The 20977-nt window shown below is 45.1% G+C and overlaps 1 protein-coding gene across 1 annotated transcript; it reads left to right on the top strand.

The window, feature by feature from the left end:
* Window positions 1–4025: 4025 nt before the first annotated feature.
* On the top strand, window positions 4026–19896 carry LOC121670650 (histamine N-methyltransferase-like). The gene is made up of 7 exons (XM_042041168.1): window positions 4026–4132; window positions 7629–7825; window positions 8728–8780; window positions 12094–12201; window positions 15605–15735; window positions 16283–16376; window positions 18636–19896. The coding sequence occupies exons 2-7, from the start codon at window positions 7689–7691 to the stop codon at window positions 18989–18991; spliced, it is 879 nt and encodes a 292-aa protein (XP_041897102.1). The 5' UTR covers window positions 4026–4132; window positions 7629–7688; the 3' UTR covers window positions 18992–19896.
* Window positions 19897–20977: the final 1081 nt, after the last annotated feature.

Here is a 20977-nt window from a genome sequence, read left to right as displayed (position 1 = left end):
TCTTCTCTTCTCTTCTCTTCTCTTCTCTTCTCTTCTCTTCTCTTCTCTTCTCTTCTCTTCTCTCTCCTCGCCTCTCACCTCACGTTTCTCTTTGGGGCTGGAGAGCTGCATCCCTCTTGTATGAAGAGCTGTGTCAGCCCCAAATGTGAAAGGCGCAACTTTAAGTTGGTGATGCCTATGCTGGATTCGAGGAGGGACAGCAAATCCTCATCCAGCTCACATGGGAAATTCACGGGGTGCAGCTGTGGGGGGAGCATTGCACCCACCCCGGGCTGTGCCCTGTGTACGTGCCGAGCCCACCCCAAAGCCGTGGTGAGGACGGGGCTGTTCAGACACAGACCTGGGGCAGACACAGCCACGCTCAGCTCTCCCAGGGCACCCCATTTGTAAGGGCTGCACTAAAGAGCTGCAGGAGGGAGGGGCGGCTGTGGCATAGCCCCTCTCTCCCTCACAGGGAGATCTGCACCCATGGCCATGTATGTGTGCATGCAAAGCTTTGGAAATTTCCATTTTAATAAAAGTAACCTTGGAGGAGCATGAGCAATAACCTGTCTGTTCTTTGGCACTGACAGTTCAGTTGTCCTGAAAAATGAGATTTTGCTAGCCCAGCGCTGCGCTCTTGTTATCATCCCCAGCTTACATCAGCGTGCTTTATTAGGAGACAGCAGAAATAATTCTTCAGACATTAAGCAACGTCTCGCTTCTGCTTTTATCAGGCTGGCCATGTGTGATTACATCAGATCCAGAGGTAAGCCAAATAAACTCCTGGATCTCTGGGCTCAGATATTTGGTCTATCTACAAATGCTTTGAAATCTGATTACAGGGTAGAAATTAGGTAGTTCCTGTGCAGCCTTTCCCCCTCCTTCTGCCTCTTTCCAGTTTCCTAGATCTGACCCACATACTCTGTAGTCCTGTGTTATATCAAGGCGGGGGGACATGGATCCATCTCCTGCCTGTTCCTGAGCTTAGTTTTTCTCAGCTGTGACTGCAGGCTCTGGTCCCTGCTCCAATGGGATGGATCTTCCCCCAGGGGAGCCATTCATATGAAGGTTGGTCTGTTCCAGCACTCCCATCCCTTCCGAGGTAAAATCAACATTGCACAGCTTTAATCTCCTGTCTTGTAGGGAGCAGCCAGTCCTAATGCCCTGCTTGTACCCTGCTTTTTGCTAACTCAGGTAGGACTTTTCATCTCTGAAGGCATTGACTGGTTCACCAGTTACCACAGCTCTTCTAAATACTCAGTGGATATTTTTTTTCTGCTATTTCCACTTCTATGGGAAATTCTGTGCTGCTGGTGGGCATGGCTGGTGGGCATCCTGGGAGCCTGGAGAAGGACATGATCCCCTCCCACTTTCCTCCAACGAGGGGTGTCTCCCAGCATCACTTGGAGCATACGTGGGGGAAAAGATTTCAATGATTCAGTTGGACCAAGACCATGACCTTTAGCTCCTTTCTCCTTCTTCCCAGAGTATAAATTTGCAGCCCAAACCCATGCAGATATACTCCAGAGAAGGCAACGATCTGCAGATGTTGGCTGTTCCCAGCTCTTGACTCACCTGAGGTACCAGTGACAACTACTTGTGTCCTTGCCAGGTTTCCAGGGAGACTTGTGTCACTCAAAACTTTATATTCTAGTGTCATTCCACCTCACAGTTGGCCAGGTATCTACAGAGCTGTGAATTGTCCCTTGAGCTGCCATGACAGAGAGATGTTTAATATGCAATAGTGATTATTTCCCAACTATTAATGCTCTCGGGGCTTGTACGATTTCCTTTCAATAACTCAGCCTCCTGCTATCTAGGACAGTGCTGTATATAGGAGGTCATGTGGTAGAATGGGACAGGAAGGTGATTTTTCATAAATAAACACTAAGAATCTGTGGCTTCCCCATCTCTGAGAGGGCTTGAGACGGGGTTGGATGGAGCTTGGAGCAACTTGGTCTAATGGAAAGTGCCCCTGCCCATGGCAGGGGTTTGGAATGAAATGATCTTTAAGGTCCCTTCCAACACAACCCATTTTACAATTCTGTGATGGTTAAATAGTGTACAACCACCTTAGTGAACAAACCCTTAGGTCTGCCAGGTCAGTGTGTGGCCAGCTTCTCTGCAGTGTCTCTTTACAGAATGATTCTGGGCTCCATCCTGGCCCTTGTCCTTCTCTGCTGGTTCAGAGCCTCAGGCTCAGCACAGGCCTGCCTTGGGTACAGGTCTAGGCAGAGATGCAACATCCCCACCTCCCCAGCATCCCTGCACCAGGGCAGCACTGAGCACACATCACACTGAAATGGCTGGGATTTCACTTAAAGATCACAGAATGTGTCCCCAGGGGAAATTAAAGAAGCAAATTAACAGCAGCATCTTTTATTTTCACAAAGCACTTAAAAACACCAGATGCATATAATCTTTATTTTTGGCTCTCTAAACTTAGGCTTTCATATTAAATGGCAACTGGCACTTGGAAAACCCATATTTAATGCTCAACAGAGGGAGAAAAGTGTGGGCCAGATGCACTGAGTTTATTTTCTTTAGACCAGCTTGCACAGCTTTGGTGATACCAATTAATACAGATTTCTAGAACTGCACAGAAACCAACCACCACTGATCTTGCTGTTCAGCTATGTTTGAACAGCAGTGCTTATCACCAAGACAGAGCCAGGATGGGGCTCCCCAGGAAGGGACATTTGCTGGGACACTGCAAGCCAATAGAAGCTGGCTTGATTTGTGGCTGACAGGGTACTTAGGGTTTCGTTTTCCTCAAAAAGTCCCTTGAAAATAAAGTCATAGAATTAGAGAACCACAGAATGGTCTGGGTTCAAAAGCACCTGAAAGACCACCCAGTTCTAAGCTCCTTGCCATGGGTGAGGAAGTCATGATTGTTGATTTGAAAGAGCAAAACTGTTGCTGGTCTCCTCATTCTGCCTGTGTGGATTCAGCATCACTCTTTGAAGCACAGAATCATCGAATATGGTAGGTACTAAACACCATGGCATTGCTGCTCCTGGTGAGAACCTTAGTAAAGGGCTTTGTATCTCGTTCCCTCAAACTGGTGAGGAAATGGTGCTGAGAACAGAGAGAGAAAAAATTGCAGTGGGTGTTGCCTTCATGCACAGCCATCGTTCTGGCTGAACAGTTTTAACTGTTGCTATGAAATCTTCATTTGAGTAAACTCTCGGCTAAATGTCAAACTGCAGCCATTCTCCCTGTAACTGTGCCTTTGAAAGCATCGTTATTAATATTGCTGGTATTATTTTATATAACTTTTGTCATGTGAACAGCTCATTTCTCCTTGAACAGTTCATTTCTCTATCTAAGTCCAGAAGGAAAACTTCTTCATTTAACTTAAAAAATTTCCTTGTTGCTAAACATGGAGAAACAAAGAATAATTTGAGGCACACGTAGGGCAAATATTTTATTAGAGCCCTGAACACCAAATCACAATGTGATAGCAGACACGGGTCAATGGTTTTATCCATACTTATGTGCCTTGGGATAAAACTGCTACTAACAGGGCTCCAGAGGGTGCACACACCTTGGAAAATGCTTCCAATTGCTTAAGCTCTGGAAAGTAAGGGATAAGAAGAATACCTGCTGGCAAGAAAACCAGCTAAAAAAGCAAAGTAATCTATAATGGAAGGGTTCTACAGGCAAACTGCAAATGATGTTGCCCATCGCCACATGCCACACACTGAGACAACTATTTCCAATTTGTCAGGAGCTGCATTTTCTATATACCACTGGCACTTCATTTGTCATCTGTACTCTAATTAACACAGGGACAGAGCTCTGTGTCTGGATGTTCCCACGGCAGGGTGCCTGTGCCAGTGTGTCCTGGGAGACAGCTGGTGGGGACCACGAAGAGAGCACCAGTGGACGTGGCAGGGTTGGCGCTGCCCCTCTGCCTCTCCAGGCAGCTGCTGCCACATGAGGTTGTAACTCTGCTCCTTCCTCAGGCAGCAAAACCTCCCCCGTGACGCTGGCCCGGGGGTGGGACGGCAGCAGCCGCTGGGAATGTGGATGGAGGGGAAGGTGACTGGACAGAAAGGTGGCTGGACTGGGAGGTGGCCGGCTGGGATCACATCCCAGGAGCTCAGCAGCATCACTCCCACATCCCTGAGGGGCACAGACACCCCACGTAAGTACGGCTGCCTGGGAGCAAGTGCTGATGGAGCAGATTCCCTGCGAAACGGATCCTGCTTTCGCTGGCGTTCGGCGACACATGTAATCCTGGGCTAATAAACCCAAGCTCCCACTGCAGACAGGTTACTGCTTAGGGTATGCTCACTTTGTTTGCTGGCTTCACGGGGAGGGTTTAAAGGGTTTATGGTGAGTTTATAGCAGGTTTCACTCTGCTCGCACCGGCACAAAGCAGGAACGGAATCAAGTAACCGCAGCATAAACAGTGTCCGCTTTCAAAACTCCTCAACCTTTTTAGAGAGCCACGTTTAAATTTGGATTATCACTGAAGGGAACATGCCTGAGTGAATATTATTACTCAAAGTTTCTATCAGCCTAATTCACAAAAAATCATTTCCTTCCGTCTCTTTACTAATTTTTAAAGTTAACTGTCCGCAATTCAAACTGCAAAAAACATAGAATGAAATAAATGGGGCAAATTCCGACAGCCAAAAGTGTAATGAAAGAAATGAGACAAATTCCTTGAACTGCACCTAACATGAAAATGAATCTCCGCTGCTCATTAGAGACTGCTGAGCAGGGGATGTTGGCAAATTAAATCATGGGAAGTAGAGGGAGGCATAGAAAAAAGGGTCGATTATCTAAATCTCCTCTTGTAAACTGCAAAATATTTTTTCAAAATTGAAGGTAGTAAAAATAGATTAGTGGCAAACAGCAAAGCCTCCTTTTGCAGTTAAAATAAAAAGCGAGGAGTCAGGCATAGCAAAGGAATGGGTAAACAAAGAATACACCAGTGTGTTTTCAGGGTGGGGTAGCAGTGAGTAATTATCATCCGAAGCACATGCAGGAGTTTTCTTCCTTACTCTCTCTGGAAAGATTCCTGCTTGGATTCCCCAGGTTAATTCAGATGTTGTTGGGGGTTTGAGTGCTGCTCATCTGGGTCAAGGAGGGGTTGTCATTCAGAGGCTGGCAAAGTTTTTAAAGCTACTCATTACCATTGTTGTACCAGAGTGTTTTTCATTAGTGCTCTTCACAATGTTCAGTTTTGCTGTTTTTTTGGCTGAAAACATCCTTGCTGCCTGAGAAGGTAGGGAGCAGTGAGTGTGCCAAAGCCAGTCTGCCTTGGAGGCAATATGGGTGGAAAATCAACCTTGGGACCTGCTCCAGAGGTCTCTGGGACTGCTCCAAGGAGAGCAATTATCAGACATTGCTAATTGATTATGAACTATCAGCCATTGCCAGTGGCTCTGGCAGCAGCACACGCTGGAGGAGGTGAATTGTCACCAACCTTCACCATGCTCCTTCCTGCAGGAACCTTTGGGATTTGAGGAGATGTGGCCCATGGGCTGCAAAACCAAAACACGTCTTAGACGTTACCTTTGTCACAGGTACTGAAGGAAAATGGGCGAAGTCAGGCAGCTGATGTTGTCATTGGAAAGGGGGTAGGAGAGGGAGCTGGGCTGCTGCTCAGCGTGATGGCTGTCCCTAGAAACAGACCCTTGAAATAGTCCTTCAAGCAGCAGAAAGAGAATAGGATGATGGTCATGACTCAGGTAGAGGAGGGGGAAGCAGAGGTGAAATGATTTGCTATAAAGCTGTTTGTTAAAAACAGTGCATACACCTTGCTCAACACTTACTGTGCCTACCAAAGCAGGATGAGAAGATATGAGACTATTGATAAAGGGAAGGAATCTTGACCAAAGATCCTGTTTTTAAACCTAAAACTAAGTCAAACCAGCCTCGAAGTTTGGACCTGGGCCAGGGACATAAAGAGCATGCACAGGGAAGCGAGGTGAAAAGTTCAGCATGAAGAAGACCCTTACTTCATTCCAGAGACCCCTGCCCACGACCACCAGACGACACTGCACAAGCGCAACGCAGCTGTCAATGACTTTTGGGCTCATTGTAATACGAGGCGAGGCTGGGCGGGGCTGGGTAATGAATATGTATAGACATTTTGGGAAACTTAATGAATATGGAACTTGTAACCCGATATATACCAGGCTGAGTGCAGCTGTCGGCACACATGACTTTGGAGGAGCGATCCTCCGTGCGTCCCAGCACTGGAGTAAACATACCGACTTTACAACTTATTCCAGTAGTGGAGTCTTTTCTGCGTATCATTTTGGCAGGCAATGCGGATGTATCAGGAGGAAATTGTTCCAAGCCCATCTATCTGCTGGTGTACAGGGGAGAAGGAGATGGCACCATTGTGTATGGCATTCTCATAAACAAGTGAGGAAGATGTGGCCTTGATGAGACAGATATTGGGTGGGTGGAAAACTGGTTGCACAGTTAGAAAATCTGTCAGAAGTTCATTGCCAGAAAGGGAGGTAATGGCAAATATGAACCTGAGCCTGTTGCTTGTGTTTCTGTTCATGGTTTGGAGGAGGGACGAGGCTGTGTTATTTGATGTGCAGCTGGGAGGGACTTGAGCACAACAGAGGCCAGCACTATAATTCAAAGGCACAAGAGAAGTAGTCTGGAAAAAGCCCAAGGTTTGTATTCCAGGGGTCATGCTGGTGAGTGAAGGCAGCGGGTGCAAGGTCTCAGTGGGGCCAGGGAAGCTGTCCCAGCTGTGCTGAGAGCCAGGAAAATCAGGGGGGTAGGAGGGTTTTGCCCTTGACTGCTGCACTTCAGCATCAATGGGGTTTGGCTGGAGACAGTCCAAAGGGAGCTGTAAAAATGACGAGAGGGGGCTGGGATGTAACCTCTTCAGGAAAGCCAGAGCGGTTGGTAAGAGACACTGAGGAAATGTGGTGCGTCCTTAAACATGGGGCCTGTGAGGAGGAAGAGGGTTCCTCTTTCTCCTTGACAATTAGGACAAGCTGTGTTGAAGTTAAACTGCAGTTTAAGAGAGGATAAAGACATCTTTGTGCACTTTTCAAGGTACAGTCTGACACTTCCCTGGTGACGCGCTTTGCCTTCCACGCTCCTGATTCTCTGTAAGCCTGGTTTAGCACAGCATCTATTCCAGTAACTCACGTGGCTTTGGTGAATTAACTACTTAACCCATGGGAATTGTACCATTATCTTCAGAAGAACTAGAAAAATAAAGTGCATTTATAAGGTTTTTATTGTTTTCACCCCACCATCAACATTCCCTTTAAGAACATCAAAAGATTAAAAAAACAGATAGAGACATCTGCCAGCATCTCTTAAGATGAGTATTGCACTTTCTTCTGATCCAGGCCCAGCCTTTGGAGCCTCTCCATGCCTTCACAAAACAGAGGATTTCTTCCTGTATTTAAGAACCATCTAAAGACCCTTTTACTGTGTTTTAACAGAGACCTGTGTCAGCAGAGTTAAAAAATGCTGGCACTTGCTCTGCCCAGATTAAAGATGATATATTACCCTTTGCTGCTTGGACCCCATTTACAGCTTCTGTTACAAGATTACGTAAGGCTCCAAGGCAGTGGCAGGGCTGGCGGTAAGGAACAAAGTCCGGGCACAGGCTGGATTTTCCCCTCCAGCACTTTTCATTCCTTCTCTAGACCTGAGAGAAGAGCTGCAGGGAGCAGTCTGTCCCCTCCTGCAGCCTCCGGACCCCCAGCATGGCATCACCCATGAGGAGTTTGCTCGCTGATCCTGACAGATACCTCCAGTCATTCCGCCTCTTCCTGGAGAGGTCGACCGAGCACCAGTGCATGCAGGAGTTCGTGGAGAGGCAGCTGCCGGGCGTGATAGCGAGGTAACGCCGGGGTGACCACCCCGGGATGAGGGACAGCCAGGGCCACGGTCCCACGGTGGTGCGGGGCTCGGGGGGCTGCCTGTGAGAGGCAGATTGCTGTTCCCTGCCCCGTCTGTCGGCCTCTGATGGGGCTTGGCTGCAGGTTCCATTCGCACACACGGCTCTCCGGAGGCTGCCTAGCAAGGAGGAGATTAGGCTGCACTGTTTCCTTGCACACACACCCAGCTTGCCCTGAATCAGCTCTGAAATGCACTAACAGCTACTACATTCTAGCACCAAACTTGATAGAAAAGAGCTTTCTAAAAGTAATCTCTTCAGGTAATATTTAGGGTTTCTCTAGGATGGCTGGATAATGCTCCTGCTTTGCCTGGCAGCGTGTGTCCTTTGCTGGGCCCCTCGCTTTGCAAAACTGGCTTGGGAGCAGGCAGCCAGCATCAAATCCTGGCTCTGGGGAGGCTCTTCTCAGGGCTCAGGGTTTCATTGCTCTGCCAGACCCTCACTCAGGGATTTTAAGAGCATTCCACTCTTACCTCTCCCTCCCCATTTTGCATAGTGCGAAACTTCTACAAATAATTTTTAAGCTGCTGGTCCAGACTCAGACGGTTCTCTGTTCCTCAGAGCACAGACACAGAGAAGACGAGTACCTGCTTCTGCACTCATAATAAAATCAAAATGCCACCTCTACAAATTGCCAAAATAATTGGAGATCATGAGTATCCAAAGGGCAGAGTTCTGAATGTGATCCCTCCTGCCCGCTCGCAGGCATGCCTGTGTACACACACATTACATTTGGGTTTTGTCCTGCAAATTTTAGTCTTAACGGGATCTCCAGTGTCTCACATCATGCATGAAACCCTCTGTACTGGGCAGCTCTCCTAAAATGCATAAATAATGTTTTTCAGTATTGGAAATGGGAAGTCTACAATCAATGTTCTAAGCGTTGGTGGTGGAGCAGGTATGATATGGACTTCAATATTTATGTTTTTATCTTTTTTTTTTTTTTTTAAAGAATACAGGGTTAAAAATTGCAAAAGGAGCAGAGTGGGAAATGAGTCTTTCTTTGAAAAGTCAGCTCCAGGGGACAGTTGGTGTTAGTTGGTGTGTGACCACATCATCTGAAAACAGCTTGTGCCTCCCCACTCTGATTCTTCTACGTCCTCCACAAAACCCCCTCCTTCTGTACCATCACTCCTCAAAGGCAGAGAGAATCTCGAACTGCTTCTTAGGGTTTCTACACAAAAAAACTCCAAAAACAAGCAAAAACCTCCCAAACAAATTAATGTCTTAGATTCCTCAGAGTATTGCATTTTTGCCTGCATTGCAACTATTCTCGCCTGTAACTATTTACTGAGGTGGTAACTCCCATCACTGCTATGTGAGAGCCATGGCTGAGCTCTGCTTTGCCTGGATTTGCTGGCCACCATCAGTGTAGAAGCTCCTCCTGGAGCTACTGTCCCCCAAAACACTGGAGCTGAACATAAGCTCCAGAAGAAATCCAGAAGAAATCAGAAATAATAAGTCTTTCATCTTAAGTTCAGTGAGTGGAAAAACAATACCAGTAAGATCAAGTGGCTTCATTTCATTAAATTCTTGCTTAAGTGCCCCCATAATTAAAACGTGTTTCCTTCTCTGCCCATTAAGTCGCCATACTTAAATTTTATACGAGCAGTTAATCTAGTTTAAATGCCGTAGTCATACCGTCGCCAAAGGCTAACCTCAGTTTTGTCAGTCTCCCCTCCATGCAGTAATTGTATGTAAATGGCGGGCATTAGTTATACAACAGGCAGTGCGACAGAGCAGGAATGTTGCTCTCCAAAGGAAACCATCCTTCTGTTAAAAAAAAAAAAAAAAAAAAAGGAAGGAAGGAAGGAATTTTCTATCAGGAACACTTTCCTTAGTGGGGTACTTCACTCCCTGGCTAGAGGCAGTCCAGCTTGCCATCAATCAGTAATGTGCAGGCAAAGCTCACTTTGTAATGTAAAAATCCCCAGATCACCCAACCCCATCTGCTCACTGGTTTGTTCCCATCACGGGTCCTGTTGAGGTCAGGAGGGAGCCGATTCCCGAATGGGAATCCTGGCTGATGTGGGAGGGCAGTGATGGAGCTGCTGCCCCGACCCCACCCGCCCCTGCCCTTCACAGGGAGGGAGCACGGAAGGAAAGCGTTTCCTCTCCGCTTTTCCACCTCGGGAGACAAGAACCCATTTCCTGCCTTATCCCACCCCATTACACCCGCCCCAACACGGCTCCTGCCTTCGCTGCAGCCGCTGCCTTATCGAGTTCACACTCCAGCGCCCCGCACTCTGTACCTTTAAAAACCATTAAAGTCATCAACGCTGCTATAAAGTACCAACCGGGCTATAAACAATCCCGTTACGTAAAATGTTTAATTAGAAACTTAATGGCGAACATAGTGGTAGCCTTTAAAAGGTAATTGTGTTGGAGAGTTTAAATAATTCGGATAGCCTAATTGCCAAATTGTTGATAATGCAAGCTGCCACAGAGCTGACTGTAAAATGCCTCGGGACACTTGTTTGCATATAAAAGAGATAAGCGAAGGCAGTTAAGGCTGTGGATTAAGTTATGAATCAAAGGGGTGGGTTTTTTTTGGTTAAAAACAGTACAAGGGTGATTTGGCCACACAAGAGAGGAAGAGAATATATTAAGCTATCTGCATATGGAAATACAATTTTTTTTTTTAATCAGGACCTTCACAGCTATTGCAGTAGTTCATTACAAATTCTGTGTTCCCCAATTTTACCATGGTAGGCTGCAGACAACTCGCTTTGCTCTGATTTTTCAACAGAATACAGGGCTTGCAGTGATAGCAAAGCTGCAGCTATTTCTGCTGCCTCAGATATTCCATTTCCCTCCCTCAAAGAACATGCTTCCAGAGATGCCATGTAAATGTTGGTGCTGCTGGTTGCTTTAAGAAAGAGACATAAGTCTGAAAGAATGCAACTCTTCCTCACTTTGTGTAATATGTCCTCTGGGCACTATTGAGCAATTTAATGCCCAGTGTTTTCCTTTTGTATCTCAAATATCCTGCATGATGGAGCTAATGCTGAAGCGGTGGGAGTCCAGGGGCTCTGAAAATGATGAGAGTGGGCAGAGGCTGTGCAGGCCCCTCAGCAAGGGCCTATCTGGCCATCACAACTTGCTGGGTGGTTTTCCACTCCATAACTCTGCTGGGTGGCCTTTCATTCAGTACAAAATTCTGTTCATTTGTAAGGAATTTTATAACATGGAGTTTTGTGCAAGCACAAGTAAATCTTCCAGGACAAAGCTCAATATTTGCTTGTAACATGAGCCCTGGATCTGTTATTCACTGTAGTTACCCTCTGTTTTACTCTTTCTTACCTTAATTTATTGTACTAGAATTTTTTCCACCTAAAATCTATCCAAGCACAATAAGCAGAAGAGAGGTTGGAGAAAATTGAGCAAGCCAGTGGAATATTGCCCCTGGACCCATGCCTCAGTCAGAAACACCATCCCCCTGAGTTTCGTTTATTGCAGATGGGGTGAGAGATCTGAGAATGATAGAGCTATTTTTAAATTTTGAAATCTTGCATCTACTGGTACATCCATCAATAAAATAATTACAGCTGGCCTGAGCAGTGTTTAGAGAGAACTCTTCCTCAACAAAAACATGAAACACAGTCATCCCTGGGGTGTTCTGTAAACAGGGGTTAGCTAAACACAAATGGTATGTGCTCTATTCATCATTCTTTTTGGAAAACTCACAGGACACTAAAGACAAACAGATACAGATATTGTCTCTGATTCCAGTGTAAACACATATTCCCTTTGCCTTCCCCCACATGACCTTGTAACCAGTGAGGTGTCTGGCTAAAAATGCTCCTACTGACTCCTGAGAAATCCTGCCAAGTTTGCTGGTGACTTGGAACCATCAGAACTGGCACTGTGAGAGTTGTGTGGGATCTCTCCCTCGAGGTTAGACCACGTCCAGAAAACATGAGGTCAAGCCACAGGCATGACTGTGTCTGGCTTTCCCTTGGCCCTGATGGTGCCAGTCCGAGAGGAGAAATGAAGAGAGGTGGGACTGATACTTAAATTCTTCTCAAATCCTAGAGCTCGATCTTCAGTGACAGCCTACTGAGAATACAAAGCAGCTGCATGGACCTGTGCAGTGCATCTGTACATAAATGGCAGAAATCAGTCTGCAAACTGGGCATGTGATGGTGGTGGAGATTACCTTTGCCTGAGCTTTGCTTTCACTTTCTGTTTCGTGTCTCCTCCTTCCTTAGGTGAGATGGATTTGCAGATCCTCTCAAAAATACGAGCCAGATATCCCGAGGCCACCATCAACAATGAAGTAATAGAGCCCAGTGCTGACCAAATCTCCAAGTACAAAGGTATTTTTACGTTATATAAATTAAATTTACATTACTTATTTTACCTGCATTAAAAAGTGTTGAAACGTGGATGACCCCATGTTCAAATGTCTTCTTGTCAGAACTGTCTCTTAAAAATTAAAAAATTCACAATTTCATGCTTTTTTGCCATCATTGCTTCTCAACAATGTTCACTCGTTAAAATGTTAGTCTCTCTGCAAAGTAATCTGCATGGCAAATGCTTGGCAAGACAGACTTTAAAAGCTAAACAAGGTGGGAAGTGATGGGTGATTGTATGGCAATGAAGTGAAATCCCTGCATTTCAGAAAATTTTTCTGCTTTCAACTTGCATTGAATCAGGATCCTTCCTCAGCATCAAAGGGAAAATTTTAGTGTCTCATGGTAATTCTCTCACATCTTAAAAATCGTTTCCAACAAATAACTAAACCTCACAGTGGGGCACCAAACTAGTTACCAGGCTTTGAACTGGAAAACATGGAAAGGAAAGCAGGAGTGATAGGAAAGACTTTTGCCGTGTGCTCTGGGGCTCAGAGCTTCCTTCCTTCCCCCAGCCCAAAGGTCTAAGCAGCATTCATGAAGGAAAGCGAAAAGTTTTCCGAGGAGGATTGAGTGTTAACGAGGGTGCTTTGATCAAATTGCCCTACAAAGTGAGCATTAAATAGCAATGCACAGTTTGATTATCACTGGGTCAGCACCAAGCAGGATTCAGTGATTGTGGTGTTGTGTGGAGGTGACACCAGCCCGGAGCAGAGCACACCTGGCCAGAGAGTGGCTGCTGAATGGAAGTGACAGCGATGAATGAACCTCATCAGCCGACTCTCTTGTTGGAAACGCTCCAAACCATAGTAAATACCAGGCTGTAAAACCACACTGTAAATCTCCAGTCTTGGTCCTGCTGAAGTCCTTAAAAATGAAGCATTCCCAGTGTGAATCAGCTTGTGGAAGTCAAAGGGGAAAAAAAACCCACAACAATCCCTTTCTCCCTACGGTGAGCTAGCTCAGAATCACTGGAAGCACCAAAGGCTCTCAGGAAAAACCTAGTTTTTTTATATCTATATAACACAGACCTGATCTTTTAAAAGATGGCTTGTGCAAAATCCCCGGAGCTTTTGCTCCAGGCTGAAATGGTGAAGGATGGGCAGCACGGCATCTTCTCTGTTTATGAGACAGTTTGTGCACTTGAACAAAGAATTTCTGTCCTGTCTGGGCTACGCTGGACTGGATTTGCTATGAATCATCCCAGTGGTCCCACCACCTACCACCAATTAACTGGCAGTCCTATCCTACTGCAGTGAGTTTCTTTCCAGAAGAAAGTTAAAAAAAATATAAAATTGTTGTCCTTATTTTAAGTTTTATGTTAAACTAGAAATGAAATATTCATCTGAATTTCTTTCTTTAAGCTCTCTTATTTGGTAATTAATCATGTCCCCAGTAGCTACCATTAATTAGGTTTCTGAGGCCTAAGATTTTCCACGGAGAATTAGAAACATTATCCGCACCTCTGAGGATTCAGTAGTTATGTTTTCTGCCTCACCAAATGCTTTCTCCTTGGGAAGGCGAAGCCAAGCTCACAAGAGAAACTTCCTACTGGGATGTGCAGTGCTGACAAACTCATGTTTCTCTTAGGGTGTGGCATGCGATGAACCTTTCCTCAAAGCCTCATGGACAGGCTGTGGATTTCCTTCATTCCTGGTGGAATCCCTTGGTGGCCATGCTTGGAGTGTTGGTGGCCCCACAACTGAGCTGCATCACCACTGCACAACTGCAGGCAGCCCAGTTTTGATGGCACCCATCAGGTACACAACCAGCTTCTGACTGGGAAAAGAGTCTAGGGTGAAGCCAGGAGAAAACATAGGAAAACTTCATAATGGCTTCAGATGGATATTTAGGCAGAAACTTACCAAAATCCCATGACGAGTTTGCACTTCCTAGAATCTGGACTTTGAAGGCCCAGCCTGGAAAACAATTCAGTTTTCTTCCCAGCTCCTCCTTGCAGACAGACCAACAATTAAATTGAACCAGATTGCCCCAGATTATTGGTGAGGGGATAGGATCTGCTGTTGAATGACACCTGAGTTTAGAACAGCAAATTAGATCTGAACTGCCAGTGCTGGGGCCAGTGACTGATAAATGGGAGCTAACAGAGTAACAGTGGCAGCATCTGAAAGGGGTGGCCCATTTCCAGCCACAGAAAAGGAGATAAGCACTGATGGAGCATTTCTCATCTGTGTGACAGAGATGTGTCCTAATCAGAGCCCAAAAGGAGAAACATTGTCATAAGTGGTGTAAAGGCACTGGTCCCAGCAAATCGTGTTCTGAACATGTGTTCTGTAGCTAAGGCTCAGCCTGCCTTTGGGCCATGGAAGTTTTAAATTGATGCTAACTCCAGGGAAGCACAGGAACTGAATCAGGGCCTGCTTTGTCCTGGAGCAATCCCAAACGCCAGGCAGCAACGCAGTGAGATGAGCTCCATATGCCAGCCGACAGACATTAGTATTCCAGCATCCCTACACTATGAAATTATCTCTCAGTTTTGCTCCCATAAAAACCAAAGAAATGCAGTGATGAACCAGGCCCTCAGCGTAACTTATTCTTTGAATCCACTTCTCCGAAATTCTGCTTTCCTCCGTTGCTGATGTGCACTGTATTGAGGTCTGAAGACACACAATGTGTCACTCCTTGAAGCTCTTTGCTTTAAAACACTGTCATCCCTTTTGCCTGAAGCGGCTGGTCAGAACTGTGGGCTTCTGCAAAATTGTTCCAACACAAAAGCAGCTGAACGTCAAGACATGGGTCCTTGCTTATGGAACAAAGCTCCTTCCCTCTCCCACCATCCCAGTTACACAAATTTAGAAGAAGGCATTTGCTTTCTCTGCCCTTCTCAACCTTTTAATTGTGCTTCTCTTCAAGAAACCCCTGCCTTGCTCCATCCTTGAGCACCTGTTTTTGTTTGGGGAAAATCCTCCACCATAGCCTGGCTTCTGCTCAGTCACGTGGGTTTTGTGTGGCACATAAGTGATGGGGCCATCAGTCCTTCTGTTCAACATGAAATGTGCTGCTCATGGCCTGGTAACAGTTCATCCCAGCCAACAGCTTTTAATTCAGCTTGAGCCAGGCATGAGGAAGAACTTACTTTTTCTTTAAATCAGGTAAACACCAGAGGAACCCAAATGAGGGAGCCAAGTGAAAAGCACCAGGCTCACTTAAGATTTCATCCTATAAAGCCCTCTACAGCCTTCTCCTCACATATGGGCTCAAGGTTTTAGATATTCCACTGTTGTGTTAAACTGGTACCAAAACTCTCTACCTAAATATGGCTTTTGGATGTATTAAAGCTCTGAGTGTAAAGCAGCCCCATATTTGCAATTGAGATAACTCTGTCCTGCCCTCCCCTCTATTTCAGAGCGTGTGGCTCAGGCATCAAACCTCGAGAACATAAAGTTTACCTGGCACAAGGAGACAGCTTATGAATATGAAAGTCGAGTGAATGCAGAAAAGAAGACTAAAAAGTGGGACTTCATTCACATGATCCAGGTAAGACTCTCTGCAAAGTAAATGTTGTCAAAGACTCAGCTGTTAAAAGTACGCATGAAGTATGTGACCTCATTATCCACTTGTAGGGGAAGAAAGGTGAGTTTACTTCCCAGTAATTTGAAGTGCTTTAGCATAAATGAACTGCAGAAATGAAAAGCAGCTTTGAGCACAGTAGTCCTATTAACCAGGCTGTGGGTGGCAGTCAACTAAGAATACATTTTAGCTAGTGTCTTCAAAAGCTCCTTGTCTTCTCCATGAAATTGCCTTTGTATTTCCAACTTCACTGAAGCCTTCACTGAAGAAGGGCAAATCTCTTTATCTCAGGTTAATGAATGAACATGAGCTGGGTCCTGGGAGTGCCAGAGAGCAGGCACGACATGAGAGCCCTGAGCCTGCAGTGTGAGCCCACTGCCCACACCTTCCTATTGTGCCTCACTGTCCCTGCTTTTCTGCCAGCATTGCCCCCATTTGGTTTCTCTTATGAGTGGTACAAGTAATAATCACCAGGATGACACTGTAATCTATAAGCATCTCTGCTTTTTTCCAGATGCTCTATTATGTGAGAGATATCCCAGCAACTATCCGGTATTTCCACAGCCTCCTGGAATCGCAGGCAAAGCTCCTCATTATTCTGGTGTCAGGTGAGAGCTGCTCCACTCAGTCAGGGAAGGGCCGTGAGGACCTTTGGGGTTCCTGTGTTTAACACAGTCCACAGAGGTGAACAGACAACCCCTGAAACCTGCACTGTCTGTCTGTATGTGCATGGCTTGTAAAGAACCAAGGTTTTATGAGACAAAAAAACCCCTATCATGAGCACAAAGCATCTTTCTCTGTCCTTCTCCATCCTATGGCCTGTCCGGTGATGGATGGCAGCAGAGGCCCCGCAGCAGGAGAGGCTCCATCCCACAGCTCTCCCTCTCAGGAGCCCCTTCAGCCTCAGCTCTTTGCTGGAAAAGGCTTTCCAGGCTGGCCACTGCATTTTCTCTCTCCCAGAGCCTTGTGGCATTAAGTAAACAGCTACGGTGGGGCTCGGCTGTGCCATACAGCAGGTGTTGGAGCACATATGGTTCATTTTCTTCTCAAACTGCCCATTTCCTTAATATCATCATTTTGGGTACAAAACAGCGTTCTTAGGCTGTTTCGGATCTCATAGAGATGCTCTGTGGTCAGTCCAGCAGGAAAATGCTAGAGCAGAGTAAGCAGCAATCTTTTAATACTGTGGGCAAGGTATGCCAGAGATAGTGCAATGGTGAAGTCTAATTTGACTCTAGAAAGCCTTTAATTTGCCTCAAAAGCTATTGAAATTTCAGCTGTGTAAACAGCCACATCTAACAACTCTGAAAGGGATGTTAAGCATTATTTGTTCAGAGGTTTAAGCTTAATTTCCCATTGAATTTGGTCATGTCTGCAAACTGATGAAGTTCCTTTTATTTTGTTCATGAAGGGTCCACTATGAAGTGACACTTCTGACCTGAATTTATTCAAACTACTTTTTTTTCTGAAATGTTTTTAGTTTGAAGTGTTTTCAAGCAGTTCACAACAAGAAATCGGTATTTAAAATTATTTTTAAAAACCTGTTCATGTTCTTTGGCTGAATGAGAATAGATCGTAATATTAGACTATTGCTGATTACCTGCATATAGTTAATTAAAACCCTTTTCCAGTTGCTTAGCCTGTCCCTTTGGATATTCATAAAATGTGAATACAGGAAGGAATATGCACCTATTCAAAATTAAAATGATTAAAGTGCTGAGTTCATGAGAAATATTTGAAGTCCTCTCTGGGCCAGAAATTGCCAGGGGCAACAAAAAAGTGGGAGAGAGGAGCAGGACTCAGAACAGCAGACAGGAAAGGAAGAGGGAAAAAACCAAGAGGGAAACAAGAGAATAGAGAGGGGAAGGAAGAAGTGCAATGAAAATGAGCACTGAAACAAAAGGAGTTACTGAAAGATCGTCAGAACAAAGCTCATTTCACAAAAGGTAATGTCATCTCCAGCACAAACACATCAGGGTGTGTTGGTTAAAAGCCAGCCTGGGAGCAGGGTTGGTAGGAGAGGGCTGGGGTCAGTCGGTGGAGGCTGCAATCCCTTCTGCTCCCACCCTGCCGGCAGAGCAGGACTTGCAGGGGCTGCGGATCTGTTGACACTGCCTTGCAAACAAAAGCAGTGCCATATGCTGAGCCTTCCGAGAGCCATTATAATAATGCTGCGTTCAGGTAGGGGATAATTGCTCAGCTCAGAGATGGCACTGAGTCACACAACACTGACACCAGCAGATTTCCTGCAATTAGTGCTCTGCGTTCAGTTTCCACCAGGTGAAAGAAAATATTGTAGCCTCTCTTCTAAACACCACTGTTTATTTGACTATAAATAACTGTTTGCAGATAAAGCAACTGCAAAACCACGAGTAACTGGTTTTAGCACCTAGGGAGAATTATTGTTGTAACTTTCAAGAGCTGGTCATTAGGCTCAAAGTTATTTTCATCCTGTCCAGTCATTCTGAGTAATCCTTTTAGAAATGATTTACAGCAGAAATACTGAATCAGAGATCCAGGCTGGGGTAAAATAAAGATGTGAAGACCTATGTGGGGACTTTTCAACTTACCCAGCTGGTTTGCTTTATAAAACCTCTCTTGAAAAGTGTGAACTTCTCTGGCCTCAGCTGGAGGCTCAAGGAGAGGTGCTGGAGCTCCAGGGTGGGTGTCCACCCACTCCTGCAGCCCCCAAACCTGAGGAACAGAAGCAGGGAGGCAGCCAACTCCACCATGCCCCAGGACATGTCCCAGCTCTGGAAAGCTCCCACTTGCAATGATGACAGCTGCTGAAAAACCCAGGCAATCAAAGCTGCTTTCAAATAGTATTTTTCCTTAACTCAGTGTTTTTCTGGTGGTTTATCTCTTAGGAAAGAGTGGCTGGGAAACACTGTGGAAGAAGTATGGGTCTTCCTTCCCTCTGGAAGATCTTTGCTCTTATGTTTCCTCTGCTGATTTGCCAAGGATGCTGGATTCAGCTGGGCTGAAGTACCAGCTCTACGAGCTCCCATCCTGCATGGACATAACGAGCTGCTTTATTGAAGGGGACAAAGATGGGGAGCTGTTGCTGGACTTCCTGACAGAAACACTTGACTTTGCTAAAACTGCCCCCCCTGAACTAAAGCATCAGCTAATGGAAGACTTGAGAAAGCCTGGATGCAGTGAAAACAAAGAAGGGAAGGTGTTTTTCAATAACAACCTGGGCGTAATAGTGATTGACCCATGAGTTAACCTCTTCTTCCTGATCCAAGGCAAAAAGTCAGATACAAACTGTTAACAGCTGAAATGTATTTTTTCATCTTTTATAAATGGCTTAATTTACTTCAACACCGATAATAATTTTTGGAGTTTGTTAAGAAATCAGTATTAACATCTGTTGTTATGAGTGAGCTTTAATACCTGATTAATTCTACACTAATCTATGAATGTGTAACTCACTAGGCAGTAAATTGTGCTTTATTGTACAGATGTTGTGTAATCAGCTATAACTCAGGCCATCCACTCAGGCACTGCAGAAACCCAACCATTTCCTAAGGAATAATCCAGAACTACATGTGGTACCACCATCTTCATTTAAAAACTCTCTACAGACCAAATAAGCAAGTGCAATTTCTTGGTGCAGCTGGCAGGAGTGCAGGCTCAGAATGACCAAACATTGGGTGGAACTTTGATGGGATTTCTTGAGCTTGTGACTTCAAGATCTCATACCTGCAGCTGCTGTGAAAGTGGCCTCACACCTGTATGTTCAATGGTTGTCTGCTCCTGCCTCTGCAGGCATCTCCATCTAATGGCACTGCTTCCCCTTTCCTGTAGTTTTACTTTGTGATGATGTATCCGCCGAGCAATTTGTGTGCCAGGTCCGTAGTGGCTCTACAAGAGGGAGGCAAGGGAACATGGTTGAGGCACAGGGTTGGTAACAAGTGCCCTGGAGAGGTGGATTTCAGTGGTGAGCCCTGATGCAGATTTTTTGCTAGGAATCAGCTGCTGCAGTCACTCAGAGCTTTTTTTGTATTTTTAATTAACCATATAAAGCTTCTGGTCCCAGCCTTCCCCTGGCCTGGCAGGCAGGGCCATAAGTGGCCTGTGAGCTTTGTAATAAGGAAAATGTAAAAATAAACTCTGATACCAAAATGTCTGGTTCCAGTAGCATTTTTTTTTTCATTTTCAATGGCATTATGTCAGATGAATCTATTCACTGTACAGAGTTTTCAGTGAGAAGGGGTTTCACCTCCTCAGCCCCTTCTCCATGTGAGGCTGTTGTGGTTGATGCATTTGTTTTGCTAAATGATTTTATAATTTTCGGAACTGTTTTCTCTCTACAAGGCACAATACATAGTGGGATACAATAGAGTCGCTTGAATGGATTTAATAGCCTGAATACTCAATTTATCCCCTGAGACAGGTGTGATTTCTGCCATTGAAATGATTTGATTCAGTGTTGAAATGGTTTACTTTAGGTAATACTTTAGCTGCAAGGAATTACATTTTATTTTTGCACACATATTTCTGATACAATATAGATTATTAATGATTCGAAGTGATTTCAAGAGATCATATTGGGCGTAATAGACGTTTATGTTTATTTTAGGGCAAGTTGTTTGAAACACAAACTTCTCCTGGTGCTCAAATATTAATTCTGGTGGATTTTAGAAGGTTTCCATGATAATCCTCTGTTGAACAGAACAAGATCTATTACCACTTTACACAGTTCTGTGCACAGGCTCCTGCACTAGAAGACGTCAGTATATCTGTGAGCTGCTGTGGTCACATGCCAGAGCAGGAAAGAAAGAAAGAAAGAAAATCTCTGATTACAACAGATTGCTGCATGCATTTCTAATTGGAAACAAATTAAAGTTACATTTATTTTCGTGGCTCTTTTGGGCTGTCAGTGACCTTTCCTAAATGGTGCTTGCAAAGTGGGTGACCGCTGAATATTGCCACATCAACTCTGTCAGGGGTGAGATATCTCAGGGAGCCACAGAAATGCCAGAACAAAACAAAAAAACCAGTAATCCAGCAACAAAGCTCAGTAATAAAATGCCTTTGCAGATCCTGCTGTTTTATTGTTTATCAGACTTTAAAAAAACACCACCAACAAAATGAGTAAAAGGGGTTTTAGCAGTTTTGGAGGAGGCTTGTTCTGAAAATGTGGGAGAGAGCAGGAAAGACAAGAAGGATCAGAGCTGATCTGGAGAGAACAGAGGAGGATTTA

Source organism: Corvus kubaryi, unplaced genomic scaffold (genome assembly GCF_017639235.1).
Source record: "Corvus kubaryi isolate FWS band 111438036 unplaced genomic scaffold, C.kubaryi_AGA036_p1.0 37396, whole genome shotgun sequence".
Classification (NCBI taxonomy): Eukaryota; Metazoa; Chordata; class Aves; order Passeriformes; family Corvidae; genus Corvus; species Corvus kubaryi.
The sequence above is the reverse complement of the archived record's forward strand: the minus strand, read 5'-3'. Positions and strand labels throughout refer to the sequence as shown.

Bases quoted from the DNA above. Each gene is read 5' to 3' on its own strand.
- LOC121670650 (XM_042041168.1), top strand. From the start codon at position 7,689: ATGGCATCACCCATGAGGAGTTTGCTCGCTGATCCTGACAGATACCTC. The intron at 8,781-12,093 runs GTATGATATGGA...CTCCTTCCTTAG, and splicing joins AAGCGTTGGTGGTGGAGCAG to GTGAGATGGATTTGCAGATC. The intron at 15,736-16,282 runs GTAAGACTCTCT...GCTTTTTTCCAG, and splicing joins ACTTCATTCACATGATCCAG to ATGCTCTATTATGTGAGAGA.